Consider the following 23,056-nt stretch of genomic DNA (forward strand, 5'->3'; position numbering starts at 1 on the left):
GGTTGCATTACCAAACCACTGATCTCTCCAACCTTTCCTGCCTGAGAGGAGGACCCCACCACAGAGGGTATCTCTCAGATTGCCCACGTAAAGAAAGGGTTAGAGCCGCCACAGTCCTTAGTACAAAACAAAGAGAACAGGAGTAAGGGCTAAACTGGGCTGTGGCAGGAATGACAGAAACAATAGGAAGATGAATCCAGAAGCTGGCCTTGTCCGTGCAGCCTGTAATCCCCGAGCATGGAAGGCAAAGGCAGAGTCAGTAACCAACACTGGCCTCAGCCACAATCAGAACACAGCCAGTGTGGGCTAGGTGAGACCCCATCTGAAAACAACAAAGTTGATTAAAGAGTTGAGGAAGAAGCGGGGAGGGGCAGAGCTACATGATGCCAGCAGTTGTCCCTGTCCATGACTGGCCCAAGCCTGTAGGTGTCTTTTCTTTCAGAAATAATTTTGGGTGTCACCCTGTCTGTGCTGGGCCTCGCTATTCTGACTCTTCTGATGGTGAGATGGTCGAGGTGTCAGAAATCTGGTGAGTAGCCGACAACTCCCAAGGAGAGCCCCAGAGGGAGGGAAGCCAGAGAGAGCAGACTCTGTCAGTGTGTCAGAGCAGGCCAACACAGGTGACAGATCTTTCCCTGCCCGCGACTCTGCTCAGTGTGAAACCCTGCACTGCCAAGAAAAATGTCCGGGCTAGCAAGAGGGACAAGGGCAGTTTAGAACGAAGTCTGTCTGTGTGAAAGGAAACTGCTCTCGTAGCAAGAGGGATAAGGACAGTTTAGAACGAAGTCTGTCTGTGTGAAAGGAAACTGCTCTCGTAGCAAGAGGAATAAGGACAGTTTAGAACAAAGTCTGTCTGTGTGAAAGGAAACTGCTCTCATAGCAAGAGGGATAAGGACAGTTTAGAACGAAGTCTGTCTGTGTGAAAGGAAACTGCTCTCGTCTGAAAATGAGGGTGAGCAAGATTCTGACCAAAGCAAACACCTAACAAGGAACAGAAAGAACCCAGGGCTGTGAATGGCATTGTGGGAGATGGGGGGAGATAAATGGATGGGATTGAGCTTAGGAGATTAAGGTCCGTCTCAGGAGGAGCCTCCTCAGTACCTGTCCTATTTCCTCCTTGTCGCTTGCGTGCCCCAGATTTCCTCTCCTCAGCGCCTGGGAACCCTCCAAGAGAACAGGGCAGTGTACAGGGCAGGAAAGAGGTGCTGGAAAGAGAGAATTCAGAGTCCCCTCAGGAGGACTGCCCTGGGGGCGGGGTTTAGAGGACAGAAAGTTGGTTCAGGAAGAACACCTCTCTCAAATAGCTAACAGAGACATTTGCCTGACCCTTCCGCAGCAGCGCAGGCCTCCAGATATACTTCAGAACAGAGTGAGTACCTGATGTCGTGAATGACGCAGTGCCTGGTGCGTGTGGCTTCTCTGTGTGTGTCTAGCTCACCAGCGTGCTTCCAGAACTCGATGGAGTGTATCGCACCTCGAACTACACTTCCGAGTTTGTAAGGGAATCCTATCAGAGACCTCCTAGAATGGACCAGTGCTGTGAGGCTCCTCTCACAGCTAGCAGACACCAAGCCTTGGGGTCAGAAGACCACTTGGGCATTAGTTCAGGGGAAGATCTAAGTCTTGCTCTGAAGAGGGTCTCTGTTAGGCAGACGGACAGAAGGCTCTAATAGCCAGGATCGTGAGAGTGGATGCTGCGAAGGGAAGGGAAGGACAGCAGTGTCTGTGAAAGCTAGCCCAGGCTGCTGGTGGGAAGCGGGAGCTGGGGGAGAGCGCCCATCCTGGTCACCTGACCTAGCCAGTAGCCTAAACTGTTCCTTCACGGTTAGCCCACATCCCGGAAAATTCCTGTCTACATTACCCCTTCCATGTGTAGTAAGGCCCCGCACATGATCGAGAAACGCAATCATGGTACTCTCTCCGCTTTCTCTCTAGGTGCCGGACTTCTGGACTATGAGGATGGTAGGGACAAAAAGATTAGGAACTGCAGGCAATTGGTGAAGAAGGCGGGGGTTTTGTTGTTGTTTGTTTGTTTGTTTGTTTGTGGAAACACCAGCTCCTTCTCCCTTTCAGCATCATGTGCACAAGCAGCACAGAGCTTGCTGTCGCTCTTCCGACCACCTTTCTCTACGGTTTCTCTGTGCACATGCAAGTGCAGAAACAGTTGTGTGTCTCTCTCAAAAAGAGCAAACATTGCTCCATCTTAAGACCATTAAAATAATTAATTTCCACCTCTTTCTTACTCCCACCCCCAAGATCTTACAAGAACCTTTATGAAACAATTCCAGAGCTGTTTAAAATAGAATGAAAGGGGCTGGAGAGATGGGTTGGTGGTTAAGAGCACTGGCTGCTCTTCCAGGGGACCCAGGTTCAATTCCCAGCACCCACAGGGCAGCTCACAACTGTCTGCAACTCCAGTTCCAGGGGACACAGCGCCTTCTTCCCTCCTCCTTAGTCCTCAATAGTCACATCCAAACCCCATCAAGAGCCAGTACACTTGCCTCTCATTCCTGTTTGAGGCCAATAAATTGAGCCCGCCAACCAATCTACAACTAAATCCATAGCTAAACAAAGCTATGGATTATAGAAGCAATCACACGCACGCACACATACACACGCACACACACACACACACACACACACACACGAGCGTGCACGAGCACCACAAATACCCCAGAGTTGAGCAAAGTCTGGTAGCTCAGTTTGTTGCAAGAACCCTCCATCTCTGCTCACTGCTCCTTCCTCTCCATCTCTATGATTCAAATTGCAAGAGTAAAGAGCAAAGACCTTCTGAACCCTCTTCATTTTCTGAAACGAAAGACAAAGGAATAAGAATGCTGGGAAAGTGGCACAGCCCTTAGGGAGGTGGGCTGGTGGTAAATCCACTTCTTGATGAGATATTGGTGATTCAGTCTGTTCTCTCCTTCTTTCACACAAGGTTTTTCCAGTGCAAGAAGTAAAAGAATGAGAGGAGGTAAAAAAATTCCATTTACTATGCAGCACAGACGTACAGCCCATGCGGAGTCTCATTGTGTTTCACTTCTTTCAGGGTCCCGGAGCTCGTTTTCAACAGGAAGCAGTAAGTACATTAGACCCTGGCTTGTAAGAAGTGAATGTGTCCACCTGTTTAGAGGGTGTTAGGAACCTTACATTTTTCTTCAGTCCTCTAGACATTCCATGTGATGACTGAGGTATACATATGTATGTGTTGGAAGGGACCAATCCTTTTCCTCCTGCCATGAGGATCTGTAAGGCTCCTGTGTCGCTCGTCATGTGACAAAACACCTAGAGGAACCGCCTGTAAAAGAAAGGGCTTAGCTCAGAGGCTGACCGCCTTGCTTGAAGCTGTGTCGAGGAACATGCCATGGCAGGAGTGCATAGGGGTGGAAGGCGGAGAACACTCACTTCCAGAACAGTCTCTGGCCCAAAGCCCGTTAATCCAATGGGTTCATAAAGAAATCAGTCCAGTCATGAGGCGAGAGTGCTCATGAGCCAGCCACCACCCTCAGACCCCTCCTCCGGACACTGCCCTGGGACACAGTCTTAACTGTGATCTTCCAAACCTCAGGCTCACCTGTGTCCCACAGTATAAAATGCATCTAGGTCCTCTCCAACGGTCACCGAAGTCTCAACCCTTCCAGAGTAGGTCAAACACCCACGTCCCATGTTTCCTCCGAGGCTTGAGGCAAATTTTCAGCTCCGGGCATCTTCGAAACTCAGAGCAAACAACTCGCTAAGCTCCAGATGCAGCAGTGTGGGGCGCGGTCCTGAGCCCAGCAGAGCAAGCACCAGCCACCCTGCTCAGTGGAGCACCCGGGGACTCCACTCACCAACTCTGCTTTCCCTCCCTCCGCAGGGGCTCCACAGTCTCCACAGCCTCAGCTTCTTAGGGTCTCCCTCGCATCTTTAGTTTCACTTTCACCTGTTCCACACGGCCCCTAGTCCTGGCCCTTACACTCTACATGCTTGCAAAACTGCCTCGCACAGCTGCTGTGGGAACAGCACTCTCCCATGGTGCATTGCCTTGGTGGCCTCTGAGCTCCTGGGTGATTGACCTAGGAAATGAATCCTGTCAAAATAATCCCCAGGCAGCTCTGGGAGTCTTACAAATTCAAACTGCAGCACTTGTGATTCCGCTGTAGGGGAAGTCTGCCAACTTCATATTGTCCTGACAAAAAGTAGGCAGTCTCTTTGCAAGGATTCTAAACTCTTCAGCAATCCTTTTCTGGCCAAAGGGCACTTTTCAAATCTTCCCAATGTTTTCCACTCACAATGCTCACCATGAAGCTGCCCACAGCAGCCAGAAATAGCCAGGCTACCACCTGAAGAGTGTGGGGCTGTGAAACTCCCAAATCAGTAGCTCTTGTCTTTCAACTCAGCCCCATCTGCCCACTGTAAAAGAGAAGACCGAGAGGACAAAGCCCAGAAGTCTAATTCTGTAATTCAGAAGCCTAAGACCATCCCTACTGCCCAGAATCTCATAGAACCCTGCTGAACTCAGGCTCAGCTGCCCACAAAGCTCCATTCACAACACCCAAGCTTTCCTGGCCTGTTCCTTATACTTTTCCTCCTCAAACTCTTGCAAGGCCTTCCGAGCCACAGCAAGGATGCCTGCCCTGTTACCAGTTTCCCCTCAGATTCCCACCACGTGATAAAATAGGCTGAGAAAGCTTCGTAACAGCTCCTGCTTTCAGAGCTCGGCTGGGGGCTACTTTGGACCAGTCTCTGCTGGATGCCAAGAAACAGCCCAGCATAGTCCAACCAGCCCCCGAGGATGCCATCTCTGAGCATGGATGCCCTGAGGACTAAGCTCTAAGCTCAGAAGGTTGTGGGAAACACTTGAAACCCAAACTGCCAGGCCCACCCTCGGGAAAAGGCCAGAAAGCAAACCATGTTCAGGGAAGTCTGGCAAATACTCAGGACTGTTGGGTTCCTGCTGTGAACTGGCTTTGAAGCCAGCCCACCAAACCTTCTCCTACCTGTCCTCCAATCGGCTCACAAGAGTGATGGGAGACACGGCAGCACTGAGACCAAGAGCCTTGCCCTCCTCTGCCGAGCAGCTTAGACTGACATCCTGGAGAACCCTGCAGGATATTTTAGGATAAAGGCATTAAAATATTGACAGCTCCCACTTACCATATGCCCTTCCCCACCTGGACAAACTCAAAGCCCCTAAGGCCATCATTTGGGCACACAGAATGAGTGACCACGTCCTCTGTCCATGAGAAACGCTGCCCAGCAGATTCGACTCTTTCCTCTCCTACCTACAAATGTGACTGCCACCCTGAGCCACTGGAGAGCGAGCTGCCTGAAGATGCTCCACAGACCTTCAGGAATACTTCTCACCAGCCACTCCAGGCACCTTCGCTAGGACTCCTTAAACCAGCACTCTGAGTGGCTTCCTAAGCGTCTGCCAGAGGGCAGCATCTGGAAGCAGCTCCAGTCCAATAAAGAAGGGAATCGGCTATTTGCAAAATCCATCAGAAGTCCGGTCCCACACACAAGTGAACTGATTTAATGCTTCATAAAGATGCAATAGACGTGAGGAGAATCAACATGAACTGGGCGCCCACTGTGTGCTGGCTCCTCCCCTGGGCATTCCTCCTCTTGTCTGTACGAGCAGCTCAGACAGCCATGCGTGGGTGAGCTGCCCCTGCCACCACAGGCCACTGCCTTACAGAGGACAGTGGGATCCTCCAGGCTCATGCAGCCCCACAGGGGGAGCGTGGGGCGGGGTTTCCCCTCTCACTGTTCTCTGCCTGAGCACCTGGAGCTGCCTCACACAGCTGCTCTGAAGATGCTCACACAGCCCTGCTTAGAAGCAAAGTTCTGACCCCTTCTCCCACAGGACGCGGCCTGCATCCAGCCAGCTGCACATTTCCACCATCCTGGGCCTCTTCTGAGTCTGTCTCTCTTACTCTCTGCACCTGGCCCACCAGGGCATCCCGTCGCCGATGCTTTGAAACTTCACTCAAAAATCAGGTGGCTTTCCACCGCCATTAACAGCCTCAGCCCAAGAACAAGTGTTTCCTTCCTGGACTCCTCCATCTGCCTCCTGCCTGGTCCTTCCTCCTCTCTTGCAGCCTGATCTCATCGCCATCGGAGGCCCTCAGTGGTCAGTGCTGACATAAAACACCTTATTTCCCGACATGGTCTCTCCTGATGTACAGAAGAGGAACTGACTCAGGAGAAACGTGAATGTCCTCTCCAGCACAACGAGCTCACAGATGGCTCGGTGCAGGCACAATTGCTTGGCCATGACTTTACATTCCGCACTGTCTTGTTGTTCATCCTGGCTGTGGATGTCCGCATTCTTGGTTAAACCAGATATTTTACTGATGTGTGGATCAGCCAAAATGTAAACCTTGTAAAGACTAGACTTCACCATCACCCCTAAGGTGGCCCAATAAATCCCAACCATCCTAAGTTTCTGGGGGCCCAAGCCCTGGAGAGCTCCCTTTTATCATGTTGGGACATAAACATATCAGTCAGTTAATTGAGACTAAGGAAGATTTCCAGCAGCCTGAGACACAAAGTTAGTTTAGGTGCACACAATGCAGTGGTTAAAGCTTAGCGCGATTTAAACTAACCACAGATGTGATACGGTTGCTATGACAACCTAAACATTCTTGAAACTTAATGGAATGATGCCTGGTATTATAGGAAAACGTACATGCAGCACCTAAGTGCTCTATTTTATAATAAATTTCAAACATAAATGCACATCGGCCCTGAGTTCGGTTCCTTGGCACCCACGTAAAGCCAAGGACGGAGGCAGCGAAGTCAGAGGCAGACAAGGCTTGATGCCCAGAGCTCACAGGCCAGCGCAAGCCATGCTGATGAGCTCCAAGGGCAGCAGCTGACTCTCTCAGAGCTAAGGGAAGGGGTGGGACAGGCAGTGCAGCCCCGTGGCAGAGCGATTGCAGGCTCAGGCCCCTGGAGTGGACCCCAGCACTGCCAAAGAAATGAAATAAGGTGAGAGTGAGTGGGAAAGATAGCAATGCTGACCTCTGGCCAGGCACACACTCATGCACAGGCGCTCACAAGCTTACGTTCACACATGCACACTCACACACACACAAACGCACCACACACATGCACACTCACACACACAAACGCACCACACACATGCACACATCACGCTGTGAGAAGTAATGGTGTTAAAAAAACATTGCCATGTGCTTTGGACTTAACTTCCCCTATAATGGCATCTGTCTGGTTAGTGTGTGTGTTTGTTTTGACAACTTAACACTCTGGGCTGAGAAGACGCCTCCATCAGAGGCTCTGCGGACAAGTCTGTGGGGCGCTCTCCTCACTGATGACTGATGAGGGAGGGTCCAGCCCAGTGGGTGGTGGCCCCAGCTTCAGTTCTGGCTTCCAGGTTCCTCCCTGCTTTCCTGCCCTAACTCTCCTTCATGATGACAGGAAAGCCACAGGATGAAACAAGCATGTTCCTCCCTAAGAGGCTTTTGGTCATGGTTTTTGTCCCGGCAACAGACAGCACCTGTAGAAGGGCCACAGCGGCCCGTTTTCAGGAGAGGAGCTAAGACTGGCTTTGGCACTTCTGGATTAGCCAGCTAAACCACAAGACCAAATGCCCTGCTGCCAGCAGCTGTCAGGACAGATGGACAGCAGGGGCCATGCAAGTCAGGAGTCATGAGGGGGGAGGGGAGGGTGCCGGGGTCTGCTTTGCCTGTCTCCAGATGCTTTAGGGGTTGTATTGCTTTGGCATCACTAAAGCATAAATGTGAGCTCACAGCAAGGACACCCAATGATTCCACCATATGCATGTGCAGTGAAAGGTTGAGGTTCCTTTGCAACCTAAATTCTCAGGCAGCCAAGAAACGATTTTACCAGCCCCCTCCTGCTCTCCCTAAACTCCTGTTATAATTACTGTATCCTTGTGTAATGTCTCCATCCCTTTCGCTCATCTACAACTTCCTTGCTTTGGCTCACCTCCTCTCGCTTGTTTATTTAACTGGTAAGTTAGTCGTGAACAGACGGTGCCTCTCTCTGATGATGTTGCCTCTCTCTGATGATGGTGTTTGGGTGGCCGTCTGCACTGATACGAACATTGCAAAAGCTAAAACCGACTTTTCTTTGTTTTTTTTTTTCTGTGTGTGCTTTCAGAGGTGTCCAAAGGATGTATCAGTAAGTCTTGTCGCCTTCTGCTTCTCTGCTGAAACTTGGTTCCAGTCCAGCACCTTCCTTGGGTTGTGTTTGTGGAAAGACAAACTCCCGAATGTTCGAATCGTCTGCTCTCCCAATGCTAATTTAGAACAGTCTTAGCCACAAATCACCTAGAAGAAGAGGGGAAAGAAACCCAATGAACCAGAGAAAGGGGCAGAGTGGGGTGGGAGGAGGGGACAGCAGGAGACACAGTCTCCAGGTTTTACAGTGACACCTGCTGGGAATATAGGGCTGGCTTATAGCATGTAAGGCCCTGTTAGGGGCTCTGTGGCTGTAATGAAAACCCCCCTGGCTAAAGCAACCTGGGGAGAAAATGGTCTGTTCAGCTTAACCTCCCACATCACTGTTCATCACTGAAGCAAGTCAGGACAGGAACTCAGGCAGGGCAGGAACCTGGAGGCAGGAGCTGATGCAGAGGCCACTGAAAGAGCTGCTTACTGGCCTGCTCCCATGGCTGCTCAGACTGCTCTCTTATAGAACCCAGGACCAGCAGCCCAGGGATGACACCGCCCACAATGGGCTGGGCCCTCCTCCATGGATCAGTAATTAACACAAGCCTGCCTGTGGCTGGACCTTTTGGAGGCATTTTCTCAGCTGCGGCTCTCTGCTCCCCAGTGACTTAGCCAGTGTCAAGTTGACATAAAACAATCCAGTACAGGCTCTAAGCTCAGTTACCATCACCAAAGCAAACAGAGCCTCAGGCCCCAGCATTTGTCTACTGAAAGTTAGACCCTTTAAAGGGTTGAACGGAAAGGGCTGGCTGGACGGGGGAAGGAGACTAGTCAGTCAGGGCTGGGCTCAGCTCCTGAGAAGGGACAGCTGCAGAAGTTAACAGGCAAAGGCTGGGCCCAAATTCTCCTGACTGACCTCTTGATTTTCTGTATATGTGTTTTGGCAGCATCTGCTACTTCTCTGAGAGTTCAACCAGCCTTCTCCCTGGGAGCACAGTCAGCCGGCTCCCTGGGTGAGTGTCCTCGGCTTGTTTCCCATCCTGCCATGTTCTGCTTTGCAAGCCCTGTTCTTCTTAGGCTCCCCTTCTTCTTCTTCTTCTTCTTCTTCTTCTTCTTCTTCTTCTTCTTCTTCTTCTTCTTCTTCTTCTTCTTCTTCTTCTTCTCCTCCTCCTCCTCCTCCTCCTCCTCCTCCTCCTCCTCCTTCTTCTTCTTCTCCTTAAGTGTTTTTAGAATGAGACACAGAAAGAACTAACACTGTGTATACATCAGCCCCATCGTGTCAAGATCCTCAATTACACAGGCGCCTGCTGTGGACATACACGGACCCAGCGTGCACACCCTCCATGTGCAAACACAGCTTCCTCAGTGTGTGCACACCTCAGTGTGGAAACACAGCATCAGTGTGTGTGCACACCTTCCGGTGTGGGCCTACCATCACTGTGTGTAAACTCCCTCCTGGCAATTGCTAACTTTTGTCCTGTTTCTCAAGCAAGATTCCTCTTACCCGTTACAGTCCCTCCACCCCACCCTCTCTCAAAGACTTTGGTGTCTTGATGGTCTTTGCTGTCTGCTTGTAACACTTGCACAGTCTGCCAGTGAACGCAATTTTATAGAATCGTTTATTTTATAATTTTTGTACTGAAATGCTGTCTTTTTTTAAGGCATCCCTGTAATTTGCATTTTCCTCACAACTGTCACATTGAAATATACAAAAATGTAATTTTATGTCTTCAGTTGTGGAATAAAATCACAACTTATAAAGATACAGTGTTTTTCTCTAGTTTTCCCAGTGTCTCCTCCATCTCTCTTATGCTGCCCCTTGGCTGGCTCCTCCCCCACCCCAGCACAGAGCCCAGTAACACAACCTGTCAAGTTTTCCAAGTCTCTGCTTTCCCTGGTTTTTCTTACCTGGGTACCACAGAGCTACTGCCTCAAGCAGTACCTTATTTGTGGAAAGGTTACGTTTCTACAGAAAAGCCTTACTCCAAGCGACGTTTAAATTTGCTTCTGGAGGCGGATCTGGAAATAATATGGGGATCCCTTTTCTCTTGTTGTTTAGAGGCCAGATCTTGTGGTGAGCCTAAGAGCCCCTGCCCCAGGCCTTCATTTTCTGTGCCGTGGTTGCCTTTGCTTTTTGGCTGGATTTCTTTTCTTTGCCTTAAATTTGTAATGTCCATTCTCTCTAAATATTGCTGTTTGTTTTTTTTTTTTAAGGAGACAATCAGCCTTTTCTTCTAGACAGTAATCTCTAAGTGGCCACCTCCCAGACTGTCCCTCAGAATGACACTAAACCCACAGAACTGCTTCTGTCTTTGATCTGTGTCTCTTACACGGTTGGTCTAAGTCCTGTATGTGAGCAATTGTTTTTCAAACTTTTCTGTGGTTGAACCTACCTGACTCCACACTTGTTCTCATGAGTTTCACTGACTACAGAATGGAAAATTATTTTCCTTCAGCGCTTTTTTTTATTTTTCTTGATCATTATTTTTGTTATTGTTGACAAAATCTTCTGTTTTGATACTTGTTGCTAAGTAAAAATATTTCAAGATGTGTCTTCATTCTTGCACTCTGTGTTTACTATTGCTACTGTTAACTTTATTCTTGCCTTCTGTGTGATAACTATTACTATCTACTGTTAATTATTACCTTTATTCTTGCATTCTGTTCCTGCATGAGGGACTAGCTTCATTCATCCTGCTATGAATTCAAGATTTTCCAAACTGTTGACTTGAATTTTCCTTTAATCATAAAAAGAACCCTCCTACCTCTCTTGGCTGTGATTAAGGCTGTGCCCTCCTCTCTGCCTACATCTATAGAACAAACCTACGGATTCTCTCTCTAGATCTGTCACATATGGAAATCAAGGTCAGGGATCCCCTCCATGCCTAAGGATGCAGGATTCCTCCCTCATTTCTCTTCTGTGTTCAGTTAACGTGTCTTATAATAAAGACTAACATCTGAGGGTAAGCAGTGTGTGATGGGTCTGACTATGTAGCCCAGGCTAGCTTCGACCCAAGTTCTCTGAGCACTGGCTGCCGGCATGCACCACCACTGGCCCTCTGTTGTGGGAATCGTGAGATCACAGTTCTGACCTTGGTAATATTTTTATGAACATTTAGAGAATTTTATATCATGTATCTTGCTCATATTCACTTCCACTTCTTTCCAGATCCACCTATCCCCCATCCTTTCCTTTGAGAAAGGAAAGCTGTATTGGTCCTCTGGCCCTGACAGTCTCTCCGGCCCTTGTTCCCTGATGTTCCCAGTGTTTCCTGAGCCTTAAGTGTCAGCATTGAGCTGTAAATGTATTTATTGGGGTGGGCACCTAAAATGCAGTTGACCAGTTTTGGCTTTCAGGAATGATCTTGGTTTCTGTTACAGATAGAACAGGAAGCAACAGGTCCCTGGCAGAGCCGATGCGTAAGTTTCTCTGATCTGGAATTTAACTCTTGGGGTCTGCTACGCAGTGCCTGTTCTGGGGTGACTTGGGAAGAGAGGCAAGGAGACACACTCGGATGGAGGAAGCCATTTGGTTCTTGCTGTCCCTCCATGTGGAGCCCTACCCTCCTTTCAAGACCCTCAAGTAACAGTTCCACTGCTTTATGCAACACCGTGAAGAGTCTGCAAACAAAAGCACAAGTTCATTCATTCATGTTGAGACGAATTCTGGGGCCCGAATGAAGCACTTCAAAAACAGACTAAGCCCAACAATGTCAGAAGGTGGCAGCGGCCTCCTAGATGACAAAGGCAACGCCTTGACTTCCCGGAGCCTCCTACATGGGGGTCTTCGAGAACACTTGGCTCGAAACCCCCCAGAACAAACGTCCCTAAGTTGTGCTCCTCCCACACTTACGGTCTTGTGTTTTTTGTTTTAGCTCACCATGGCGGACACATCAGTAAGTTCCTCTCTGCACTTTGATCCTCAGACTCTTTGCCTCACTGCAAAGCATAGTTATGACTCTTCACAGTCTGGAATCTCTATTTCCTCCTACAAACACTGCCCATGCTTTCCCTTGCTGCTCCTCTGCCCTCCTAAACCTGCAGTTCCAGCTGCAGAGGGAGAAATGTTAAGGAACAGACAGAAAGTAGGACTGTCCCTCGACTTCACACTCCAGAATCACTCGTGGGAGAATAGCAACATGGCGTCCCCCTTGCGGGAGGTGGCTTCTGTGACGCTAGGCGTGCCCCAGCCTGTGGAATGAGGGTCCCCTCACTGTCTGTGGAATGAGTGAAGGGCGTGCATGTAGGCATAAGTGTTGAAGATGGGCCTAGACGGTATTGCAGACAGCACTATAGCAACCGTCTGTCAGGAACCTGCACGATGCAGACGGAGAGATGTGCATGACTCTTCATGGGAGACTTTACCTCTGCAGCCTCGGGGCTTGGAGTGGCCTGAGAATCAGCATGGCCGTCATCTTGGCCTCTGCTGGAGAGGCCAGACCTCAGCCTGGTGCCCAGCCCTCGTCTGTTAGTCAGACATGGGTCTGTCAAGGTCACTAGGTGAAACATGCACATGCTAACACTTAAGTCTCATCGCGCTAGAGGATCTGGATCTTCTGCTCTTAGGAAGGAAACAAGCACTGAGCGGGGTTGACCCAGAGTGGATCCATTTTCCCACCTGTGCACAGTCTCCACCTGTGAGTTAATAATGACAAGAAAAGTGAAACTCCTCAGGCCTCAGTGTATCTGTTAACACACCTGCCTGCCACTTCTGAGGCCACTCACACCTAGAACAAGTTAATCCTGAAGGAAAGAGGAAAATCAATGTCAAGAGTTGGGGCTCCTGAGTCAAACCCTGCACAAGAGAATGCTATTTTGCTGAGCACAGGAGTCTAAGGTCTTAATTCCTTCACCCACAATCCCTACCTAGAATGTCTTCAGTCTCACGGCGCTATTATGGCGAGCCAAGCTCTGGCCAACAAGGACCTAAGTCATCCCTAAGATACGCACCCCATCATCTGCTTTGGAAGATGAGGGCATAGACCCTAGCTAACCAGGTCAGGCCAGCCAGCCAAAAGGAAGGTGTTGGTGTGCTATCCACAGGAGGGGGCTGACCCCAGCTAGCCCTGCCCATTGAAGTGCAAACACCATGGTTGCTGTCTGTTTCTGACTTTCTCAGACAGAATCTTGATGGAGACTGCATTTCCTCTGCTAGAGAACTAACTGATTTTGTTTGTTTTTCCAAAATTTTAGCTAGAACCATTGGACCTATAAGTGAGTTCCTTTTTACCTCTTTGTCCTTCTATGGGGTTTGGGACCCTCCTCTCTCAGGACCCCATCTGTCCCAACTCCCATTCCTGAAGACTTTTCCATGCACATTTTATGATTGCATTTAGAGCTCAGGACATCTCCTGATGTCAAAATGCCCTGAGATAACACTGGGTTTAAGGAAACTTAAAGAGTTCCTACATTTCTATTTTCTTGCTATTTTACTTTTTTTCTTTACTTGCTTCTCAGTTAGGATGGGTCCTGAGTAACTTGTTCTGATGGGAACTTGTGAGATTCTCTTCTAAGTTACCTGCCATCTTAGTCTTAACCCTTTCCCCTCTGGTTGGTTGTGATTTCTTTGGGGAAATATTGGTAGCAGGCAGAGTCTGCAGCCAAGCCACACTGAATGTCCTCTTCTTCACATTGCAGTGCAGTTCTCTGCGCCCATCCGTAAGTATCGCTCCAGCCCTCCCATAGCCAACCTGCAGGGTGGGTGTGGACCCCACTTCTGGGGGCCGTGTTTCCCAGCTGTATCAATACGGTTTCCAAAGCGGCTGTGCATGATGTGGTGTGACCTCAAATCCCACACACTTACTTAGTAAAAATCCAAAAGAAGGGCCCCACCTAGGAGGGGGCAGCGCAAACGCCCCTCAGAAAGGGAGAGTCTACTTCTCAGGCAGTTCTCTCTAAGGAAACGCAAGAAGAAAAACATGTGCATTACAGACTCCACATTATAACACGGAGTGGGTCGTTCTCAGTTGCCTAAGGCCGAGTCACCACACAACACAGAGAAGCCTCTCTCTTAAAGGTCCCGTGGGTGGCACGATAGGAAGGCTGTCTGGGGCTCGCCACCCTTGGTCTTCCCGGTATGTCCATGCATGATAGTCCCTCTACAGTGAATGCTGAGAGACGCGTGTTCATGTACTTCCTTCACACCGATTAAGCATAATGATCTGTCCCTCTCTCTCCCCCTCTCTCTAGCTGGATCTACGGGACCTATCAGTAAGTTGCTTATCCATTCTCCACTGGGGAGCTCGCTCTTTTTCTATAGTAGCTAAAGGGCCTTTTCTTGCCTCCATGGGGGAATTTCAAAGGTCTGGCTGGGCCTTTTTCTTGGCCTTTTTGGTTTTCCTCCACCTGGCATTTCAGTGAGTCAGCTGTGAGCTGTGTTCACTGGCAAACCTGGCACACCTTTGTAGAAAGATTCCAGGGGCGACTGGCCCACTCAAGGGGCTTTTAACAAGGGCATGAGGGAGGTCAGTGCCAGGGGGAGATGGAGGCTGCGGCAGGGAGGGTTTGTCTCATCCTCCACTGGGGTTTACATGGAGCCTCTGCCACCCGCGTCTCAGGGGCACTGGTGGACAAAGGGCTTTCCTCGGCCTGAGCTTGTTCTCGCACTTACAGCAGGACCAGCTGGCCGCAGCCTACCTCAGGTTTGCAGTTCAGACCCCACCAGAGAAGGCTTGTAGCTGAGGGCAAGGGTACACAGGGCCCAGGAGGCCTACGGACTCCATCCCCTCCTTATTCCATTCTGTTCTGCTTCTTTCCAGAGATGTCTCAAAGGACCTTCAGTAAGTGCCCTAAGTCTCGGTTGTACTTCTGGACCCTGAGAGACTCAGGCTAGCAGTCCGTTCTCATGTCAATGATCGCACCACAGAGCCACAGGCCGGGCTCTGCCGCCGCTTGACTATCCCTCCTCTAGGTGGCACTGAGCCAGCTTCAACAGTAAGGAGCTAGTGACTATGAGAGCGGAGCACAGGGTGGCGTATAAGCCTGTGGGCTGACCCCCTTGTCCTAACCCGCCCGCTAGAGCCGACACACAATAGCTCCAATATGGCGTCGAGGCGCCTTCCACGCATTTGTTCATCTTGTAAGTGACATAAACAGAAGCTTCTTTTGACTTCTAATCTCTCTGACGACTTTTCTCAGTACAGTCGAGTTCTGTTATCACCAGCTTCCGTGGCAACTTCCCTGATAGACATTTTTCCACAGACACCACATAAGTAATGGCTAGGTGCCAAGATAAAATTGTTCATTTTGTAGCTTTCTAAACTGAGTCCTAGCTACACAAAAACTGTTTCTCTCACGTTATGTTTTATAATCTTACTAACAAAAATTAAGATTTATTTTTTAATTATACAACCAAAGAAATAAGACTTGAGGCCCCTCTAGATTCATGTGACTGTCCCAACAAGACATCACTGGTGAACTCTGTGATGTCTCCTTGTCACTGACATTACTTTCGTGGACCTACAATGAAGACTAATGATGAGTGGAGGAGGCATCACAGTTGTCCTTAATGAAGTGACGACTCAAGTTGTATTGACCCTTAGCCCTTCTGCTACCATTTTTGGGTGTTACGCTCGGGTTATGGAACATGCTGAATTGAAGGGAGAAAAGGGCTAAACAAAGAGAAGGGGGAAAAGCACAAAGAAGTGAAAGAGAACAAAGATGATAGTTAACCAGATAAAAAGAAAAGAAAATAAAAGGAAGAGAAAGTAGGAAGAAGATTAAGGGAAAGCAGCAGCCAGGAGAAGACAGGAGACTAACTACAGTGAGAAGGAAAGAGAAGGAAGGGTGCTCACGATGGCATGAGGATGGAAGAGGGAGGAAAATAGAGAAAACAAAAACAAAAACCGAAAACAAAAAAGTAAAATGATCATGTGTCCAAGGAATTGTTAGCTGGCATTAACAGAGCAGATATCTTAGAGCTCTGCAAGAACAATGGCACACACACACACACATACACACACACACACACAGAGAGAGAGAGAGAGAGAGAGAGAGGAGAGAAATGCTAAATTATGTTGTAAAATACCCCAAATTCTAGCTTGCCTAACTGCTTGTAGCCCAGGGTGTCTAGATCGGGAAAGCCATCTTTAGGTGAATGAGCCCCAGACATTTTCCACCATGGGCACCTCGGCCTGAGGCAAGGTGGAAAAGAAAGTGGCCACAGTACCACTGGGGTCTTTTAGGTGGCCCTGACTGTGTGTCCATCTGCCGCCAGCCTCCTCCGTCTGTCCTCAGCAGGAGAAAGCTGCCAGCCAACAGGACCGCAGCAGCCGAGCCCCTTCTTGAGAGTTGTCCTTGAAATGGTCTCCACAAGGCTCAAAAGCCACCTCTTCTGTGTTCCAACAAACCACTTGGGAGCATCCCTGCCCTGGAACACACACACACACACACACACACACACACACACACACACACACACTCCTTAGAATCTCCAGGAGTCCCACAAGGAGCATGGCTGAAGCTTCTGAAGGGGTGTCTGTAGTCCTCCATTCTGTATGCATGTCACCCCCAAGGCTCATTGCTGCACAAGCTGCTTTGCAGGTGAGGAAACAGGTGTGCAGCCCCCGCTTGGCCTCGGCATCATGGATGGAAGGCCAGTCCACCGTTGAGAGCAGGGGCCCCATTGACCCTTTGCTCATACTCTGAAGAGAATCAAATCCAGACAGCAGCCACCTCTCCTAGTCCCCAAAGAGCCGGGAGCTGGGAGAGGGACATGCTGGTCCTCATCTACTGTGCCTGTGTGACCCTGGGACACAGCCGGTGAGAAGGAAGAGTTTATTCAGTCCCTCGTGCAGCCCAGCGGTCTCTGCCCCTGCTACTCGTGGGCAGAGAGGCACAGTTCTGTCATTCTCCAGTGTCCCCTGGGTCCACAAGCCCCCACAGTGAGTGCTACCCACGACTTCTGCTCATAATTAGCAAAACAGGCTAGTTCCCCATGGTCGCCACGCTGCTGTCCCTTCCCCCTGCTCTGCCTCCCCTAGAATAAAAATCAAGAAAAATTCTTCAGCAAAAAATACTCGCAGTAACATGCCTATTCTGATTTTTTTTTTCAGTGCACGCTCCTGGCGGTACTGGTAAGTCACCCGTATATGCACAAACTCATCACAAGTGAGTTTCTGTGACAAATAAGGACTTGAGCACCAACTGTCTACAAGTCCTGTTCCTCAGCCTTTAATTCCAGCGTTACCATCCTTCTTAAAGACTAGTCATGTTTTTAAAAACTGGGGATCCTTAACATCGGTATTAGGCTGCATACTGTGGTTTATGATTTCAGTAGTGTCAATAATTATCGGATGTTTTCCAAAGCAAAGAAAATGGCCAATAGGATTGGAGGGAGGATTAAAAAGTAAGCACAAATATAAAAGAGGGATGTCTAAGAAAAGGAAGCCTGCGTGCCTGGCGGGGCAGGAACGGAGGAAGGCAAGGAGAGGATGCAGCTAAGATTCTCAGCTGCAGAACCTGCACAGAAAGCACGGAGCAGGGCAGCCCTTCCTCCCAGCTAAATCTGGAGGAGGGTGGGTGTTGGAGCAGCCGCTCACAGCAGGGTGTCCCAGGACCGCGTGGTGCCGAGTGCTCCGATCGGTGCCATCTGGAAAGGCAGCTGTCGGCACGAGCCTTTGCAGAACAGCTCATCTGCTTTCTACCTAACCTTATCTAACCACAGTCTTTTTCTTTTTCTTTTTCTAGAGCAAATTGCAGCAGGCGATGGTAAGTCCCTTACATATATCTTTTTTCTCTCTCTCTAGTGTTTCTTGCCCTTGAATAACGTTCAGAGGGCCTGTTCCTCCCCTTGGTGGTTTTGGCCACAAAATGATAGTTTAAACACTGTGTTATGCTTCCCCTACTTTGTAGCTGCTAAGAATTCTCTGGAGTCACATGTTAAGAGAGGGGCTGCAGAGATGGCTCAGCAGTCAAGAGCAAATGCTGCTCTTGCAGAGGATCTGGGTCCTCTTCCTAGCACCCACATGGAGGCTCACAGATGTAATTCCAGCTCCAGAGGATCCACTGCCTCTCTGGGCCTCTGTGGACACCAGGCACACACCTAGTACACAGATACACACGCAGGCAAAGCACTCATGCACACAAAATAATGTTTTTAATGAAAGAAAAAGCAAGGAAACCTTCACTGAACATCATGATGTGCTCTGAAACATGTCAACATGTGGTCTGTAGCCAGAAGAATTTTCTCAAGCGCCAGAGAAGGACGGCAGAAGCTCGCTGAGGGCTGAGGAGAGCCTTGCAGACCACAGAGGATGGGAGCCTGCGATGATATGCAGATACACTGACAGTGGGAGAGAGAACTTTCCAGATAAGCCCTCAGGAGGGGCACTGTTCACTTTAAACACACTGAGCCTTTGGCCCCTGCTGTGTGGTGTGTGCAGCCCCGAGCACCCGAAGGAAACAGTGTGCTGGGGCAGGACAGCATCCCACAGATGACAACCACTGTGACCTCTGCAGCCACCCTCAACTCTGCTCCTACTCTGCTTCTGGCAAATGAATAAAATCCATCATCAACTGGCTTGTGGCACACACTGTAACCCCGAATCAAGGCTGCCTCCATCCGTGCTCTTTACGCTCTCATACCTGCAGCCTTGGAAATTCGAGAGGGCGGGGTGTTTTTGTCAGTGGCCCAAGGTCTCCTAAGAACCACCAGGTCTCCTGTGTGTAAATACCTTTGAGATATTGTAACGTATCCATGAAAATTGTATTGCTACTTTTATTTCTTCTAGCTTTCCTGTGAGTTGTGGGTAAAAAGGAAGCAGCTGACACTAAAGGATTTAGAGAAATCAGTGGCTTTAGCAAGCATAATGAACAGGTGTGGGAAAGAAGAGCTTTCGGGTGGTTCAGGTAGGGAAAGAGGGTTTGGAGAGAATGCAGATGACCAGGGCACATAGGCCACCATGTTAGGAATCTCAAAAGGTGTTTTAAGAATTTTCCACCTGGGTGGAAAGAGAATACGCAAAGCCTCACTGATGACATCACCGTCCCTCTCCTGTCCGGGCCAGCAAGAGCAGAGACACTGCCCTGACTGACAGGGGCTGAAAGCCCCGCACCGCTCTTCAGCCTGTGGGTTAGCCGGTCTAGCTTTAGCCCTAGGCTCGCACGCACTCTGACTGTTCCTTGTTTGCTCTTCCCCCAGAGGACCTTCCAGAAGAATGCAGCCGTAAGTCTCATGCTGTTCGCAAGTAAGGTCTCTCAAGGCAGGGATCCTTCCTTCTGCTTCCTTCTGCCTTGTGACTGACATCCCGTGTGCCTCCATCTCCTTCACCTATTCCACCGTCTCGTTGGCGCCTGCCCCTGAAAGGACTAAGTGGGTGCCACACGGTAACCCTAGTCCTGGAGGCCAGAGGAGAGGAGAATCAGGGCTTCTAGGTAGTGCCAGTCTGGGCTAAATGAGATCTTGCCAGAAGAGACCTCTCAGAATCTACAGAGACTGGTCAACGAGAGCAGCAGGAAGGCTGTAGATATGAATCAAGGTGGCACAGGTCAGCAGAAGTAGGAGAAAGATGAAGGCAGCATGGGCTAGTGCCCTGTCAAGCCGAGAGTGTAAGCAGGGGACAGCCACTGAAAATGGGAGAGATGAGCACCCCCAACCCTGGGGAGACAGGAGCGCTCTAGTCACGCCCTAGCAGGTGCTGTGTCCCTCCCGCCCCGTCATCACACTGGTCTCACTAATTTCTGCCTTTCTTTTTCAGCTGAGGATTCCAACGGTAAGTCTGGCCTCCTCCTTTCAAAACTAAACCCAACTCTCTCCAGGAATGTTGAAAAAACCTTGAACCAAAATTTCTCCATCCGTGTCAGGACCCACTAGCTTAAAGCTCTAATTCCTTGACCCTTATAATTCTACTAGGTTATCAACAAACTTCTACAATGTGCCTTGACTTACTTGAAATTTAAAGATCAAAGGGAAAAGTTTCCCTGTAGCTCTGTAGATTCTGAATCAGGAACTTATACAAAAGGGAGAAATGGATGAGAGGAAAAATAATACATATTCCTGTTTTCCAGCTGGGCCATCTCCACAGCTGGCCAGTGTGCCATTTGTCCCTGCTGTGTCCTCTCAGAGCCCCACAATACCCATGAGACCTGGCAGTTTCACAAAGGAACTGAAAATTCCCATCTCCTTGAGCCTTCGGCTTTTCCACTGTCTGGAATTCCACATCGTGGTCCTCAGTTCTCTGACAGCCTCAAATGCCTTTATTGATGTAGTGTTTGTACCACCTGGAAAGTTCCCAGCCAGGAAGAAAGCAGAAATGAGGCTGGTGGCTCAGGCTTGTGAGCCCAGCCACTTAGGAGGCACAGCGAGAGCATTGCCTGCCTCATGGCCCAGCTGGACTACAGACTAAGGGAGAGTCAAGTCTGGGCAAACTAACATGACCTTGTCTCAAAATAAAAAGCAAAAACGTGGGAGAACGGGGCTAGGAGTGGGGCGAAGGAGGAGGCCAGGAATACAGCTTAGTGACAAAGCACTGGCCTACATTCTTGAGGCCCTAGGTTCAGCCCCTAGAGTGGGGAGGGAAGGGAACAGAGAACTAGCATACAAGGGTGAGCCTGCTGTAGTGGTGAGCCCCGTGCCTGGGCTGCAGAGACAGGAGTCTCAGGTTCTATGTGAACCTGGACTCAGACCCTGTCTCTGTAGAGCAAGCAAATAATCAACTTCTCTACTTGCCTTTCAGAAGGGATGCAGGCTCAGGCAATATGTAAGTGTGCCCTTATTCCCCTTCTCTCCCTTTCCCCTCCCCTCAGCTTCCCACGCTGGGGTCTAGGAGTCTTTATCTGGTCACTGTAGAATTCATGATCAAAATCTGCCTGGGTTATTAACAATACACTGCAAAGTTAGAACTGAACCGATATACAGACAGATAAGGAGGACAAGAACTGGGTTCTAAAATTTCACATAATTATCAACAAGAGACTGACTACAGAAAGAGAAAAACACCGCTGTGAGGATGCTCTGACCTCCTGGGTCTGACTGTCCACATTTGATACCGTGATATCTAAGGGTCCCCGACTCGGTAGCTTGAGAGCTGCTGCCTCCTTGGCATCTGCTTTCACATCACCCATACATTTTTTACTTTTAAAATAATTTTGTGGAAGAAAAAAAATAAAAGAATTGACTTACATAAAGTAACAGAGGGAAGCCAGGCACAATGGCACATGTCTACAATCCCAGCGAGGCAGAGGCAGGAAGATCTCTGAGTTTGAGGCCAGCCTGGTCTACAAAGTGAGTCCAGCCAGGAAAAGCACTTGTCCTACAAACATAACACCTGAATACAACCCCAAAACCCCCAAGGGAGAAGTAGAGAGTCAACTGCAGAAGCTGGACTCTGACCTCCACACTAAGGCCTCGGGGTTGAGGGCACATAGACTTTAACTACCTTCCTATATCGGGAGCCGTGATGTCACTGGGCCCCCTTCTGCTCAGCTGACTCTCACAGGAGGTCAGAGACGCCCAAAGGGTGCTTATTGAGACAGAGAAGTCAAACAGGGGCAAGGGAAGTGCTGAGCCCCTTCTCTGCCCCACAGGCTGCCCGCCGCCGCCACCGGCCTGTGAGTACTGCTTGGTTTTCTGCTGGTCTCCTTCCTTGCTGCTCTGTGTGTGTGCCCTGCCCATTCCCACCCTGTGTGCAGGCCTGTGTGGAAATATGTGAGCCATACCCCCCCATATCCAGTTCCCTTTGCCTTTGCCATCTAACGCCACCTGTGCCGGAGACTCTGCTCACCTGGCCTCAGACGGGCACCTGTGCCCCTCCTGTAAGAACTAACATTTTTTTAGTTGCATCGTTTTTGTTTGTTTGTTTAATTCCTATAGCGGTGCCATTAATTAACCCCTATGAAGAGGATAGGAAACAGAGTCCAAGTGTTTATCCAAGAATATAGTCATGAGACCTAATGCAAGCCTAGAGCTGAACCCTCCCAAACTATCCTGTCACAAAAGTGCCTTCACCCCAGCTTCTCACAGCTGCTCTCTCTTTTCAGGCCCATCGCCACCCATAAGTAAGTACTGTGCTTGTGTGGATTCCCTTCCACTCGGTAGACTTGCTCTGCGTCTCTCCTCCCATGTCCTTCCCGCCCAGCTTGCCTGCGCTGCACATAACGGCAGAATAGGATGCAGAGAAGTAACGAGCTAGCATCTGTCAACAAAAAATCTAACTACTAAACAGCAGAAGCAGACAGAACTCTTTGAGAGAGAGAGCAACAGTGTTAAGCATAGGGCGTTTCTCAGAGTACACGGAGATGCAAAGCCCCAGCTGTCTCTCGGAAGTCTCAGCCCAAAGTTGTCCAAGTCCAATAATGAAAGCCTTTCAGGGGCTATACTTCTGGCTTCCTCATCGCTACTTAATCTTCCCTCTAAATCTGAACTGCAACTAGTCTACACAGAGATGTTCTCAACAAACCCTTGCTTCTTAGTTGAGTATTCCCCTAACAGACACCAGACCCCAGCAAAGCATTAGGTAACTGTGTTGGTTCTATGTAAGAAAAATTAAATGGATCTCTCTCTCTCTCTCCTCTTTCTCTCAGTAATTTCACAGAGAACTACAAGTAAGTTCTTTACTTTTCCTCTGGGATATGTGGGGGTTTCCACGGCTTAGCTGGGTCTGCTTCTAAATGCTAGAAGAAGATTTTCTGTTTCTCCCATTCATTTGCTTTCATGATTCACATGGACCCACAGGTTCCCAGACACACGCCTCCCACTCTTTCTGCTAAAAAAAACCTCACATTTTTAGGTAGCTGAGACTGTGCCAAAAATAGCTCAAATGTTGATCCGCAGGTGATGCGTGCAGAACTCAGAGCTGTCCCATAAGCCCACCCAGTGTCCCCCAGCTGCTTCACACTGTCAGGAGCTCACAGGGTCTGAAGAGGCTGCAGTAGATAGATAGATAGATAGATAGATAGATAGATAGATAGATAGATAG

The 23,056-nt window shown here is 49.3% G+C and overlaps 1 protein-coding gene across 1 annotated transcript; it reads left to right on the forward strand.

The window, feature by feature from the left end:
* Positions 1 to 1,334: 1,334 nt before the first annotated feature.
* Positions 1,335 to 18,387, forward strand: Tsbp1 (testis expressed basic protein 1). Its single transcript, XM_055592023.1, has 15 exons — positions 1,335 to 1,369; positions 1,936 to 1,962; positions 2,939 to 2,974; positions 3,050 to 3,079; positions 8,131 to 8,151; positions 9,089 to 9,154; positions 11,523 to 11,561; positions 12,017 to 12,037; positions 13,335 to 13,355; positions 13,779 to 13,799; positions 14,331 to 14,351; positions 14,900 to 14,920; positions 17,195 to 17,215; positions 17,829 to 17,849; positions 18,315 to 18,387. The coding sequence occupies exons 3-15, from the start codon at positions 2,965 to 2,967 to the stop codon at positions 18,368 to 18,370; spliced, it is 369 nt and encodes a 122-aa protein (XP_055447998.1). The 5' UTR covers positions 1,335 to 1,369; positions 1,936 to 1,962; positions 2,939 to 2,964; the 3' UTR covers positions 18,371 to 18,387.
* The last annotated feature ends 4,669 nt before the right edge of the window (positions 18,388 to 23,056 follow it).

This window comes from Psammomys obesus, unplaced genomic scaffold (genome assembly GCF_907164565.1).
Source record: "Psammomys obesus unplaced genomic scaffold, mPsaObe1.curated_primary_1811, whole genome shotgun sequence".
NCBI lineage: Eukaryota > Metazoa > Chordata > Mammalia > Rodentia > Muridae > Psammomys > Psammomys obesus.